Source organism: Mobula birostris, chromosome 7 (genome assembly GCF_030028105.1).
Source record: "Mobula birostris isolate sMobBir1 chromosome 7, sMobBir1.hap1, whole genome shotgun sequence".
Lineage (NCBI taxonomy): Eukaryota > Metazoa > Chordata > Chondrichthyes > Myliobatiformes > Myliobatidae > Mobula > Mobula birostris.
Window position 1 is genome coordinate 104,462,621 of NC_092376.1, and position 15,375 is coordinate 104,477,995.

At 41.6% G+C, this 15,375-nt stretch overlaps 1 protein-coding gene across 1 annotated transcript in view; it reads left to right on the forward strand.

The window, feature by feature from the left end:
• adam19b (ADAM metallopeptidase domain 19b) overlaps window positions 1–15,375 on the forward strand; it is a 207,509-nt gene that overhangs the window by 115,673 nt on the left and 76,461 nt on the right. The window contains exons 4-5 of the mRNA XM_072263558.1: window positions 7,183–7,261; window positions 11,126–11,202. Coding sequence (XP_072119659.1) covers window positions 7,183–7,261; window positions 11,126–11,202 — 156 coding nt within the window. The remainder of the gene's footprint in view (window positions 1–7,182; window positions 7,262–11,125; window positions 11,203–15,375) is intronic.

Consider the following 15,375-nt stretch of genomic DNA (forward strand, 5'->3'; position numbering starts at 1 on the left):
ACAACTGGATAAACGTAACATTTCAGTACTCTGAGGCAGATTGTCATGCCTTGTTTGGTGTTGGTCAGTATACTCTTCATTTTCGTAAAGGTGTCTTTTGCCACCCCATTCTTCTTTTGATGTCCGTGTTGCACCTGCCATCTGATGTCACCCAGCTTCCTAAGTAGCAAAAGTTCTGTACTTGTTTTATGTCTTCCCCATTTATTCTCAGCCTGCAGATAGGATTCTCCTTCTTTTTGGATATCACCATACATTCTGTCTTTTTGCAATTGATAGATAGACCCAGTTTAGCACTTGCTTCAACTACATCAGTTAAGTTTTGTAGTTCTTCCTCAGTACTTGCAATTAACAGTGTCATCTGCATATCTAAAATTATTGATGTTTTCACTGCCAACTTTGATTCCCAAGATGTCTCTTATTTTTTGAAATGTTGTTTCACTGTACACATTGAATAAATCAGGGGAGAAAACACACCCTTGTCTAACGCCTCTCTTGATTTTCGTAAACTGACTCAGTTCTCCATCTATTCTTACAGCGGCAGTAATAGATCGGTTAAAAAAAAAGGTCACATTTTACCTTCTGCCCTTTTGTCAGTACATGATACAATGACAATGGAGATGATGACTAATCATAACAATTGATCCATATTGATTAGTTTCCATCAAATCCAGGCAATTGAGCAGGAAAGCTCCAATGCTGGAGACATAAATTTAAAGTCAAATCTTTCCTTGTAAGGGTTGTAAATCCAAGGGACATGACACAGGCCTGTAAAATGATAAACTAATCCGGAGAAAACTAATCTGCAGAAACAATGCTGCAGAGGATGAAGATTTCCTAAGGGGATAGTGGAACCAATTATTCCTTAATTTCACTTGTCATGTCTAGTTACTCTTATTCTGCATTTCAAAATGTTATTTCTGAACTATATCTATGCAAATTATATTTGATTTAATACTAACTACTTCCCTAGGAACCCTAATTGTTTAGCCACTCAGTCACTCAGCATTGTTTTCACTGACTAGATTTGAATTTAACACCTTTCAAATGTAGATCACGTCCTCTGCTTTCACTGTTCTGGACAAGGTAAAGTAGTATGCCATATTCAACTTATTCAAATTGCTTTGGAATTCTAAATGTAAAGTAAAAGTAATTGTGCCCCTTCTCAACTTTCTCATTGGCTTTAGGTCGGTATTCTCCTCTGCAATGCAATGTGCCTCTGTAGCTCTGGAAATGCATTACTGGAGACTGGTTGTTGCATTACTAGTCCACTTGATATTTTTTATGAATGGCTCACTATGTCCCTTCAGCAACAACACAAACAGATTTTTATTTTTCGTGTGTGAGCGTGGACAATGTTACTATTGACAAGAGAGCTCAATGACTGTGAACAAAAGTTGATTGTCTTCGGCCTGATCAGATATTGATGTTGTGATGGTCACTACGATTCCAAGAGCATAGGAGGAAAATAAACCTTGCTTTCGCAGGGGCAGCATGGTAGTACAGTAGTTAGCACAATGCTTTACAGTGCCAGCCATGAGGGTTCAATTCCCGCCCCTGCCCGCGTGGAGTGTGTACGTTCTCCCCGTGGCCACATGTGTTTCCTCCAGGTGCTCTGGTCTCCTCCCACAGTCCAAAGACTACGATTAAATTTGGGGGGGGTTGCTGGACTGGGCCTACTCGGCACTATCTCAGTAAATAAGTAAATAATGTGTGTACCAAAGGAAAACAAGCATTTCATGAGAATAAAGATGGATTGGAATAAGGATGGATCCAATATTTCACAAAAGAAAAGATATTGGTGAGCTTGAAAGTTCATAGGTCCCATTCATTTGATGAATTACATCTGTGAGTTTTGAAAGAGGTGGCTGTAGGGGTAGTGGATATTTGGTTATCTCCTTCCAATATTGTAAAGATTCTGGAGTTGATCCTGTGGAGGGCAGTGTGGCAAATGTGACTACTATTTAAGAGGGAGAAGGAAAAGAGAAAATCATTATCCTGTTGGCCTGAAGTAAATAATAGCGAAAAGTTGGAATGCTTAGCAGAGGATATAATAACAGACCTCCTTGAAAAGGATAATAGATTTAGGCAGAGTCAACATGGATCAACGAAAATAAAATTCACTGCAGTTTCTTTTAAAGGTTTAAAAACTTGAAGATTAAATTTTTTTGTCAAATGTACATGGTTAAGTGTGCTGCTTGCGTCGGAGATGTGTTAGGGGCAGCCTGCAAGTGCTGCCACACTTCCTGTGCTAGAATGCTCACAATCTGCTTACCCTAGCCTGTATGTCTTTGGTGGAAAGTGGAGCACCTGGAAGGAACCTGCACAATCACTGCGAGGACGTACAAACTCCTTGTGGACAGCAGAGGCAATTGAACCATGACATTACCGCTGGTGTGCTATAAAGCATTGTGTTAACTGCTATGCCACTGTACTGTCCCCTTATCTTTAGTGATGTGACTAACAGAGGGGAACTGCTGGATGTGATGTATTTGTTTTTCAGAAGACTTTTCAGGTTCCATAAGGAGGCTGATCCACAGTAAGTGTGGAATTGGGGTGATAATCAGATATGGACTGAATTTCGTGGACAGAAAGCATAAAGTGGGAACAAATGACTCCTTCACGGGCTGATGGGCTGAGACAAGCTTTTATTGTGATTCAGAGCTTAGGACCTAGCTATTAATAATATGTGGCACTTATTCAGCAGGTGGGACTGGATGTTATATTGCCAAGTGTGCTGATGATATTAACCTAGATGGGATTGTGATATGGAGGAGGCTGTAATGAGGCTTCATGGAAATAAGGAGTGAGTGAATAAGAACATGGCAGATGGAACGCCATAAGGAAAAATGAGAGGTCAACCATTTTGTTGGACAAAGCAGAAGAGCAGAGTATATTAAGTGGTGAGATATATGGTGTGTTTTGCTCAGTATGCTTGTACACAAGTCACTTAAAGCCAACATGCAGTCGTGGCAAGTGACCAAAAGGGCGAATGTTATGTTGACCTCTATTATGAGACGATTTGAATAGAGAAGCAAGTATATCTTACCACATTTCAAAATAAATTTATTGTCAAAGTACATATCTGTTACCATATACAACCTTGAGATTCATTTGCTTGTGGGCATACTCAATAAATCCATAATCGAATAACAACCATTGTAGAATCAAAGAAAGACCACACCAACTTGGACATTCAACCGGTGTGCAAAAGACAACAAACTACGCAAATACAAAAAGAAAGAAATAGTAATAATAAATAAATAAACAATACGCATAGAGAACTTGAGATGAAGAGTCCTTGAAAATGAATCAATTGGTTGTGGGAACATTTCAATGATGAGGCAAGTGAAGTTGAGTGAAATTATTCACTTTGGTTCCAGGGCCTGATGGTTGAGGGGTAATAACTATTCCTGAACCTGGTGGTGTGAGCCCTGAGGCTCTTGTACCTTCTTCCTGATGGTAGCAGCAAGAAGAGAGCATGTCCTGGGTAGGTGTGCTGAATGGTGGGAAGGGCTTTACTCGTGATGGACTGACCTCACAACTTCAGTGACCTAGGTTTAATCCTACCTGATGGTGCTGCTTGTATGGAACTTGCATGTTCTCCAAGTGACCGTAATTCGAGGCAGTTTCTAGGGTAGGTTATATGGATACATGGTCGGCACCACATTGTGGGCTGAAGGGCCTGTAATAAGACCATAAGATATAGTAGCAGAAGTAGGCCGTTCGGCCCATCGAGTCTGCTCCACCATTCAGTCATGGGCTCATCCAATTCTTCCAGTCATCTCCCCATGCCCTTTGATGCCCTGGCTAATCAAGAACCCATTGATCTCTGCCTTAAATGCACCCAATGACTTGGCCTCCACAGCTGCTTGTGGTAACAAATCCCATAGATTTACCATCCTCTGACTGAAGTAATTTCTCAGCATCTCTGTTCTAAATGGACATCCTTCAATCCTGAAGTCATGACCCCTTGTCCTAAACTCCTCTACCATGGGAAATAACTTTGCCATATCTAATCTGTTCAGGCCTTTTAATATTCGTAATGTTTCTATGAGATTCCCCCCTCATTCATCTGAACTCCAGTGAATACAACCCAAGAGCTGCCAAATGTTCCTCATACGGTAACCCTTTCATTCCTGGAATCATTCTAGTGAATCATCTTTGAACCCTCTCCAATGTCAGTATATCCTATCTAAAATGAGGAGCCCAAAACTGCACATAATACTCCAAGCGTGGTCTCACAAGTGCCTTATAGAGCATCAACATCACATCCCTGCTCTTGTATTCTGTACCTCCAGAACTGAATGCCAACATTTGCATTTGCCTTCTGTACCACTGACTGAACCTGGTGGTTAACCTTTAGGGTATTCTGCACAAGGACTCCAAAGTCCCTTTGCATCTCTGCATTTTGAATTTTCTCCCCATCTAAATAATAGTCTGCTCATTTATTTCTTCCACCAAAGTGCATGACCATACACTTTCCAACATTGTATTTCATTTGCCACTCCTTTGCTCATTTCCCTAAACTAAGTCTTTCTGCAGGCTCTCTGTTTCCTCAACACTACCCGCCCCTCCACCTGTCTTTGTATCATCGGCAAATTTAGCCACAAATCCATTAATCCCATTGTCCAAATCATTGATATACATTGTAAAAAGCAGTGGTCCCAACACCGGTCCCTGTGGAACTCCACTGGTAACCGGCAGCCAGCCAGAATAGGATCCCTTTATTCCCACTCTCTGTTTTCTGCCAACCAGCCAATGCTCCACCCACACTAGTAACTTCCCTGTAATTCCATGGGCTCTTATCTTGCTAAGCAGCCTCATGTGCGGCACCTTGTCAAAGGCCTTCTGAAAATCCAAGTACACCATGTCTACTGGATCTCCTTTGTCTACCCTGCTTATAATTTCCTCAAAGGGTTGCAGTAGGTTAGTCAGGTGGGATTTTCTTTTCAGGAAACCATACTGGCTTTGGCCTGTCTTGTCATGTGCCTCCAGGTACTCCGTAATCTCATCCCTAACAATCGACTCCAACAACTTCCCAACCACTGATGTCAGGCTAACAGGTCTATAGTTTCCTTTTGGCTGCCTCCCACCCTTCTTAAATAGTGGATTAACATTTGCAATTTTCCAGTCATCCAGTATAATGCCAGAATCTATCGATTCTTGAAAGATCATTGTTAATGACTTCGCAATCTCTCCAGCTACTTCCTTCAGAACCGGAGGGTGCATTCCATCAGGTCCAGGAGATTTATCCACCCTCAGACCATTAAGCTTCCTGATGACGTTCTCAGTTGTAATTTTCACTGCACATACTTCATTTCCCTGACACTCTTGAATGTCCGGTATACTGTAGATGTCTTCAACTCTAAAGATTGATGCAAAATACACAGTCAGTTCCTCTGCGATCTCAGCATCTCTCATTACAATATCTCCAGGATCATTTCCTATTGGTCCTATATCTATCCTCAACTCTCTCTTACCCTTTAAATACTTAAAAAAAACTTATAGTATCTTCTTTGTATAGTCGCCAGCTTTCTTTCATAATTCATCTTTTCCTTCCTAATGACCTTCTTAGCTTCCTTCTGCAAGTTTTAAAAAGCTCCCCAATCCTCTATCTTCCCACTAGCTTTGGCTTCCTTGTTTGCCCTCTCATTTGCTTTTACTTTGGCTCTGACTTCACTTGTCAGCCACGGTAGTGTCCTTCTCCCATTTGAAAATTTCTTCTTATTTGGAATATACCTGTCTTGGACTTACCTCATTTTTCACAGAACCTCCAGCCATTGTTGCTCTGCTGTCCTTCCTGCTAGTGTCCTTTTCCAGTCAACTTTAGCCAGTTCTCCTCTCATGCCATTGTAATTTCCTTTATTCCACTGAAGTACCAACAGATTGGAATTTAGCTTCTCCTTCTCAAATTTCAAAGTGAACTCTATCATATTGTGATCACTGTTCCCCAAGGGTTTCTTAACCTTAAGCTCTTTTATCACCTCCAGACCATTGCACAACACCCATTTTTCTAATGTGCTGTAGAAAAAAATAATGACTGCATGGGTTTCCTCCTGTGCTCTGGCTCTGGTTTCCTCCCACATTCCATGGGTTGGTAGGGTAACTGGACACGGTAAGCTGCCGCTAGTGTGAAGATGAGGAGGAGGTTGATAAGAATGTACAGAAAATAAGATGGCTTCAGGTAGGATTCATGTAAAAATGGTCCTTGTTGATCACTTTGGTCTTGCTGGGCTGAAGGGCTTGTATCCATGCTGTGTCTCTCTAGGACTAATGCGTATACTTTTGGTATTCTTATCAAACAGAGAATATACTTGTCATTTTGGAAATGCAGCTAAGGTTCATTGGACTGGTTTAAGAAATATTCAGTTTGCCGTATGAGGGGAGATTGAGTAAATTAGGCTTGTACTCTCTGGAGTTTAGAAAAACTCAAACAGATCTCAGTGGAAATTACAAGGTCCTTACAAGGACTCACCAAGCTGGATGAGGTGAAATAAGTAACTTGTCTTAAGAATCTAGTAAGGAAAATCGCAATCTCTGAAGAAGAGGGAGGTCATTTGGCACTGATATGAGGGGAGTTTTTTTTCATGCACAGGGTTCAATATCTGAGAAGGCTACAGAGGCCCAGATTATTCAAAATAAAGCTTCTTGCTGGTACAAGGCAAATATAGATAGTAGAGGAATACAAAGTTAAGGTAGAAGGTCATGGTGAATGTTGAAGCAAGAGTGAGGGGCTGAATGGACAAGTCCCTTCTCTCTTTTATGCTCTTATGTTAAAGCTCTTCTCACATAGTGCTATAATGATTGTAAATAAGGAAAACTGAAGCAATTTTGCAAACCAGAATATTTCAGAGATACCTACCATTAAATGTACGTACATATTCAGATGAGAGGTCTGGAGACCAATGGCAGGTCTCCAGCAGTTTATTGAGGTAGTGCCAGGCCATACTTCATGCCTATCTGAGAGAGCAGTCAGGATCTAGGCTTAGTACCACATCCAATCGATGGGGTCTCTGACAGTATCACACTCCCTCAGTACACCCCTAGGATTCGGGATTGATCTTGATTCTTGTAAAACAGAGACTTGCAGGAAACTAATCTACTATTTGAAAAATAATTCTGATATGCCAAAGCCTTGTCAATATTATTGATGTGTTAAATGTAATTTTGTCTGATTTTCAGGCAGCTGCTGGCACCAAGTTATGCTGAGACTCACTATACCCAGGATGGAGAGGAAAGGACCACTTTCCCTGGCCATAAGGTGAGCTCCTGTCATGTTGTGACTCCGTGTACTGGGTAAGGGCTGGCCTGCCAATGACAGTGAGATGCAGCTACTAAAGTTAAACTCAAAGTACATTTACAGTACGTGACTGAGGTGTGTTACATATATAACCTGTACAATTCCACTTATGCATGCAGAATATGATCATCTTACTGTAAATTTGCAAAACAGATTGCATTTTCAATTGTGTTTGAATAGATGAGAAAATTTGCATCATTATCCTGTACTTTAGAAAAAACAGAGAACAGAGGTTTGTTACAATCTGAGGAAACTCCTCATTAGTGCAGGAAGTTTGAGATGTCTATGAACAGGAAAAACATTGTTGTGTCTCTATAACTAATCCTATTGCAGAATCCCTATGCAGATCCTTAACAAAGACATTTCAGTTACTTAATTCAATCTATAACAAGGTGACATAGGGCCGGAAGGTGTTGAATCAGTGTGGATAGATCTAAGGAACTTCAAGGGTAAAAAGACCCTGATGGAAGTTATATACAGGCCCCCAAACAGTAGTAAGGACGTGATCTACAAATTACAATAGGAGATAGAAGATGCATGCCAAGAGGGCAATGTTACAATAGTCATGGGGGATTTCAAACACACAGGTAGATTGGCACAATCAGGTTGGTGCTGGATTTCAAGAAGGCTATTTCTGGAATGCCTATGACATGGTGTTTTAGAGCAGCTGATAGTTAAGCCCAGTAGCATATCAGCTATTCTGGACTTGGTGTTGTGCAATGAACAGCAGTTGATTAGAGAGCTTAAGGTAAAAGAACCTTTAAGGGAAAGTGATCGTAATATGATTGAATTCACTGTGAAAGTGGAGAAGAAGCTGAAGTCAGATGTAACAGTATTAGAGTGAAGTAAAGGGACTTACTGAGGCATGGGAGAGGAGTTGGGATATATCCATATCCCAAAGAGGAAGGCAACAGAGACCGATAGATAGAAAAATATATATATATATATATATATATATATATATATATCCCAAAGAAGCATTCTGAAGGCAAGATGGCACACCATGGCTAACAAGAAAAGTCAAAGCCATTTTAAAAATCAAAGAGAGGACATATAATAGAGCAAAAATTAGTGGGAAGTTAGAGGTTTGAGAAGCTCTTAAAAACCAACAGACAGCAACTAAAGAAGTTATTAAGAAGGAAAAGATGGAATATGAAAGTAAGCTAGCCAATAAGATTAAAGAAGATGCCAAAAGTTTCTTCAGATGAATAAAGTGAAAAAGAGAGGTGAGAGTGGATATTGGACCGTTGGAAGCTGTAGAGGTAATAACAGGGGACAAGGAAATGGTGAATGAATTGAGTAAGTGTTTTGCATCAATCTTCATGGTGAAAGATTCTAGCAGTATGGTGGAAGTTCCAGGTGTCAGGGGTCATGAAGTGTGTGAAGTTACCATTACTAGAGAGAATGTGTTTGGGAAACTGGATGGTCAGAAGGTTGATAAGCTACCTGGACCAGATGGTGTACACCCCAGGGTTCTGAAAGACCTGGCTGAAGAGATTATGGAGGTATCAGTAATGATTTTTCAAGAATCACTATATTCTGGAATGGAAGACTGGAAAATTGAAAATGTCACTCCATCACCCTTCAAGAGGGGAGAGAGGCAGAAGAAAGGAAACTATAGACCAATTAGTCTGACCTCAGTGGTTGACCTCAGATGTTGAAGTCAATTATTAAGGATGAGATCTCAGGGTACTTGGAGACACATGATAAAATAGGCCATTGTCAGCATGGTTTCCTCAAGGGAAAATCTTGCCTGATAAATCTGTTGGAATTCTTTGAAGAAATAACGAGCAGGATAGACAAAGGAGAATTGGTTGATGTTGTGTACTTGGATTTTCAGAAGGCCTTTGACAAGGTCCACACATGATGCTGCTTAACAAGCTACAAGCCCATGGTATTACAGGAAAGGTACTATCATGGATGAAGCATTGGCTGACTGGCAGCAGGCAAAGAGTGGAAATAAAGGGAGCTTTTTCTGGTTGACTGCCAGTGATGTGGTGTTTCACAGGGGTCTGTGTTGGGGCCTATTCCTTCTTCTGTTATATGTCAATGATTTGGATAATGGAATTGATGGCTTTGTGGTAAAGTTTGCAGATGATATGAAGATATATGGAGGGCAGGTGGTTTTGAGGAAGCAGAGAGGCTACAGAAGGACCTATAGATTAGGAGGATGGTCAAAGAAGTAGCAGATAGAATACAGGTAGAAGAAATGAAAGGGTTAACTATATTCTAAATGGAGAGGGCATACGAAAAGCGGAGGCACAATGGGACTTGGGAGCCCTTGTGCAGGATTCCCTGTTGAGTCTGTGGCGAGGAAGGCAAATACAATGTTAGCATTCATTTCACGAGACCAGAATATAAAAGCAAGGATATAATGTTGAGACTTTATGAAACATTGATTATGGCCTCACTTGGAGTATTGTGAGTAGTTTGGGCCCCTTATCTGAGAAAGGATGTGCTGAAGCTAGAGAGGGTTCAAAGGAGGTTCATGAAAATGATTCCAGGATTGAATGGCTTGTCATATGAAGAGTGTTTGATGGATCTGAGCCTGTATTCACTAGAATTCAGAAGAATGAGAGGTGACCTCACTGAAACCTATTGAACAGTGAAAGGTCTGCTGGATGTGGAGAGGATGTTTCCTATAGTGGGAGAATCTAAGACCAGAGGACACAGCTTGAGAATAGAGAGGCATCCTTTTAGAATGGAGATGAGGAGGAATTTCTTTAGACAGACGGTGGTGAACCTGTGGAATTCTTTGCCACAGGCAATTATGGAGGCCAAGTCTTTATGTATATTTAAGGCAAAGGTTGATAGATTCTTAATTGGTCAGGGGATGAAGTGAAACGGAGAGAAGGCAGAAGTTTGGGGTTGAGAGGAAAATAGGATCCACCGTGATGAAATGGCAGAACAGGCTCAATGGGCCAAATGGCTTAATTCTCTTCCTATCTCTTATAGTCTTATGGTCTTAAAGTATCCTGATTATTTCTGGTGTGATAAGTGGGCATTACCTTCACCGCAAGCAGAGATCTTCTGGCCTGGATGCACACCCCACTCTCTCCATGCCTGGACTCTCCGAGTACACGTGTTGACCTCTGGCAGTATGTTTCTGAGGACCTGCTTGACAGAATTGCCTGAGAGGCAAGAGAGGATGAGCTCTGTCAAATCGGTCAAATCATTTAAACATCGTTAAATATCTTGGAACATTTAGAGACATTAAATGCTCCGAAATTCAATTTAAGTAGTTAAAAATTTTAAAAAAGTTTTATTGAAGATCATTTTAAAGCACACTTACCTTTCCTACTTCTGCAAATGAAAAATTCCTGTTCAGAGTTATAGAGTGGACAGCACAATGTGAGGTTTGACTCGATGTAGGATCTGAGTCTCAGCAAGGCCATTCTGCTAGTGGGCTCCACCTAGAAGGCAGTGTTGAGGTGCTGTGACAGATATGGTGACATCTGTCATTCAGAAACCTCTGGCCTTACTATGTTCTCATGTAAGGCTGTGACCTGCCAGTGCAGATGCGTAGATCCCTCAGAACTGGTAGCCAAAGTCAGTGCTAAGTTCCCCAAGGCTGTAAGGATTTTGATAGCATTGCGTTTTAATGATGATCAAATAGTGAATGAACATAGTTCTGCTGTATGTGAGAGAGAATAGGTCAGAGGAATATAGGGTGGGGATGGCAGTGATGAGAACTCACTGAGAGTCTCAGCAGGTAAGATGAAAATCATCATGACTTGACCAGATTCATCTAAGCAGCTGCAGCATGTGAAGCCTTGGTATGCTTCACCATCATTAATATCTATCTGTTGTTTACTTTTATTTTAGGCGCACTGTTTTTACCATGGCAACGTGAAGGGATTTGAGCATTCCACTGTAGTATTGAGTACATGTGGAGGTCTGAGGTAAGACTGACTGTGTATGCATTTGATAACCATAAATACTTACTTAACAATAAAATTGTAGTGGAATGGTTTGTAAATGATCTCATGAATGTCTCAAGCAGAATTAGCTGCAGTGAAAGGATGAGAAGATAGTGAGTTAGGGAAAAGGTAGGTTATGAGTAACGATGCCTGGTGTTTGTTGTCCAATGCCTGGTTGGACAAAATGACAGTAGGTTGTCGCCTTGAACCAACATGGACTGAGTAGTGATTGTTGAGAGATCTGTACCCATGATAGGACTGGCTGCATTAACTGACCTCTGGAGCCTCTTCTGTTCTTGTGCATTGGAGTCTCCAAATCAGGCTAGGATTCAGACATGACCCAAAACGATAAACGAACAGGAATATATGTTTGTGTTATTTTAGTCTATGACCTAGCAGGGTATACCACCGCCCAATTCCAGAAGACTTGCATTTCTATAGTCCCTGAAAATATTCTGATGAACTTCACAGAAAATCTTGAGGGTAATTAATTGCTGTAGTGAAGCAACATCTGGAATTCTGGGAGATAAATTATTTCCAGGGGACCACATGTGGCAGTGAGGCAGCTCCTTTTGTTAGTATTGCATGATGGTAACTGGGAGAGCCTCCTGTTCTTTCCATAGTGCTATGGGTTGACTTACAAACAATGAGAAAGGAAAAATGGATTTTGTTGTGCTGCCTGAAGGAAAGTTGCTTTGCTGTAGTGGCCCACTGAAATGTCAGGTTATAGAGCACACTCATGACTTTGGAACTGAGCTTACACTCCCGGTCTTCTGTGTGAGTTAGAGAGTTCAATGACCGAAACTAGTTTACGGTTAGATCAGGATTTCCAGGATATTGAAGTCCAAATTCAGGTTCAAAGTATTGTCACGGGTATATATGTGTGTGTATGTGTATGTATGTATACACACACACAGTACAAATACTATGAAAATTCCAGTGTGTTTCAGCAGAACAAGGCATTGCAGTCATGACAGACATAAGAACAGAATAAAAATAACCACACTAGTACAAGTTGAGAGAGTATAAGAGAAATATTGTCTGAGATAGTATTAAGGTTTTTCTAGGTCAGTACATGAAATTGTTGGCAGCGGGGAAGAAGCTGTTGTTGAACCTTGAATCCACAGGCAGCATTGAGAAGAGGGCGTGGCCTGGACGATAAGAAACCCTGATGATGGATGGTACTTTCCTTAGATGTTGCCTCTTGTAAATGTTCTCGACACTGGGGAGAGCCGTGAACGTTCTCGACGCTGGGGAGAGCCGTGAACGTTCTCGACGCTGGGGAGAGCTGTGAGTGTGACTGAGCTGGGGAGAGCCGTGAACGCTCTCAACACTGGGGAGAGCCGTGAACGCTCTTGACGCTGGGGAGAGCTGTAAGTGTGACTGAGCTGAGGAGAGCCGCAAACGCTCCCGACGCTGGGGAGAGCCGCGAACGTTCTCGACGCTGGGGAGAGCCGTGAACGTTCTCGACGCTGGGGAGAGCCGTGAACGTTCTCGACGCTGGGGAGAGCTGTGAGTGTGACTGAGCTGGGGAGAGCCGTGAACGCTTTCAACACTGGGGAGAGCCGTGAACGCTCTTGACGCTGGGGAGAGCTGTAAGTGTGACTGAGCTGAGGAGAGCCGCAAACGCTCCCGACGCTGGGGAGAGCCGCGAACGTTCCCGACGCTGGGGAGAGCCGCGAACGCTCTCGACGCTGGGGAGAGCTGTAAGTGTGACTGAGCGGGCTGAGTCCAGCACTGTCTGGAGCCACTGCCATTCCTGTGCAATGGAGTTTCTATTTCACTGATTTAAACATGACCCATGGACGATGAAGGAACAGGGATATATGTTCATGTCAGTTTGAAGATTATTATGTTCTCATGGTATAGCTGCTCTTGTTCTCTATGGTGGTAGCAGTTACAGAGGTTGGAGAAATTTCTGAAGTACTGTTCTTACTTAGGAAGATAGGAGCTTCTGTGTTAAACTTTGACAGCCATTGTTAGTGGAACTTCCATCTGTCCACTGCCATTGCTAAAGTGACCAGTTTGGACAACTCTCAGTACATCTCAATATTGTTTTTTAAATCACCACAATCTTGTGTAAGGTCTTGTTCAAAAAGTAAATCTAGTTAACACCAAAACCAAATAGGTAGAAGAACATGATCTACTGATTTCCTTCCTATCTGCCATCTGTGTTTACCGTACTGATGGGGTGCATGACATCTCCCCAGGAAAGGGGGAAATGTATCGGGGGGGTGCGGGGAATCACATTTATTTGCATTGGTGGCCTTTTGCTCACTGTGCAGACGTTGGGATGCTATTTATTAACAGCATTAACTTCCTTTGATATGTAATCCGACTATTTTAGATCTTCCAGTCTTGGTGTTTAGTTACTGGTAAACAGACTAATATTGGAATGCCAACTTGGAATGGATTTGTTTACTATTCAAATGTCTAGTAAGTTAAATTATGTTACTTGGCAAGTAATATTCTTTACAGTAAGCTAAAGCGAAGTTTGAAGTGACAATGGAGGAGTAAGGAGTTCTTTACAGCGTGGCAGCATCTGGAGGTTGTAAGTGCAGATGGTTGGGAGTTCCATGGCTTAAGTCAGCATGATAATAATTTTCCTACTTATAACTGAAGGAAACCACAAGCCATCTCCCCGGATGAAAACAATGAACTTCCTATACTGGATATTCTGTCAAGTTCAATCAGATCAGCTTCTTAATGTTTATATGAAACAGGGAGCAAATTGTGTGCAGATGCAGTTTTTGCAAAGAATGTGTGGTGTACCTTTCCTGATGAGACAGAATTAATTTCCCGCACGGAGTCCTTACTTCAAAACTGGACCAACGTGCTGTGTTGTTAAGGTGGTAAAACTAGGTTTGTGTTATAAAAGTTAAGGTAATTATTAGTTTGACTTTATTTCTGTAGTTAGCTCTTGAAATTGAAAGTTGACTTCATGCTATAATTCATGACTTGAGCTGACATTTGAGAGCAGTATTGAACAATGTAATATTTAGAAATGTCACAATGACAAGGCACAGTCTTTTATAACAGATAAAACAAAGTCCTCTTGGCTTTAAAGTCTCTCTTCTTTTAATCAAAGAGCAGACATTTTTTTAGTGTTTTGTTGGTAGTTGCTATTTAATCCCCCCCCCCCCCCCCCCCCCCCCCCCCCCCCCCCCGGGGTAGGTTGTTACATTGTAGTTCAAAACACCATTGGTAGGAAATGGATTCAGTACAAGATGAGCTTCACTGAATTGGAATCAAGCTGGGGACAGTTGTGATTTTGATATGCAAAGGTCTGGATTTGACCTCCCTGTGTAGAAATAGCAAATGTGTTTGCTTTATTAATCCATTAAAAATAGACTAAGGACTTATTTTTTGTTTGGTAAATTGTATGGTAAATGCATACACATTGCTTATACAGTTAACATAAACTCCCAGTTATGCCTATGGATTTGAACTCTAAACTGAGGTAATGTGACTTATTAATGCATCTTCTAATTATTCTTTTTCCTGTTCCTAAGATGTTTACCAAGTTAAGGTTCAGCTCCGATTGTTCACTTCTGTCTCAACATGGCAATGTATAGTAATACATCACTAATAGCTTACCCTGGCCTAACCATATCGAGGTCATGGCAGAAAAAAACCCAGTAGCACCTCTACGTCCTCAGGAGGCTAAGGAAACTTGGCAAGTCCTTGTTGACCCTCACCAATTTTTGTAGATGCACCATAGGAAACATTCTTACTGGGTGAACCACAGCTCAAGATGGCAACCACTCTGCCCAAGTCTGCAAGAACCAGTATAGAGCTGTGGCCACAGTTCAGCACATTACAAAAACCAGACTTCCCTCCATATATTTCCAGGTACTTTGGTAAGCAGCCAATATAATCAAAGCTCCGTTCCACCAAACCTCGGGCATTCTCTCTTCTCGCCCTCTCCCATTAGTCAGACAATACAAAAGACTAAGAGCACAGGGTAAAGTATAACTTCTGACCCACTGTTATAAATCTGCTGAATGGACATCCTGAATGATAAGTTAGACTCTTGCTCCCACAGTCAAGTTTGCCATTACTTTGCCTGCCCAGCCTGCACATTTTCTGTACTGTAAAACTATATTCCACATTGCGTGCCTCTGAAAATTTACTGTGCATTCCCAAACCAAAAGC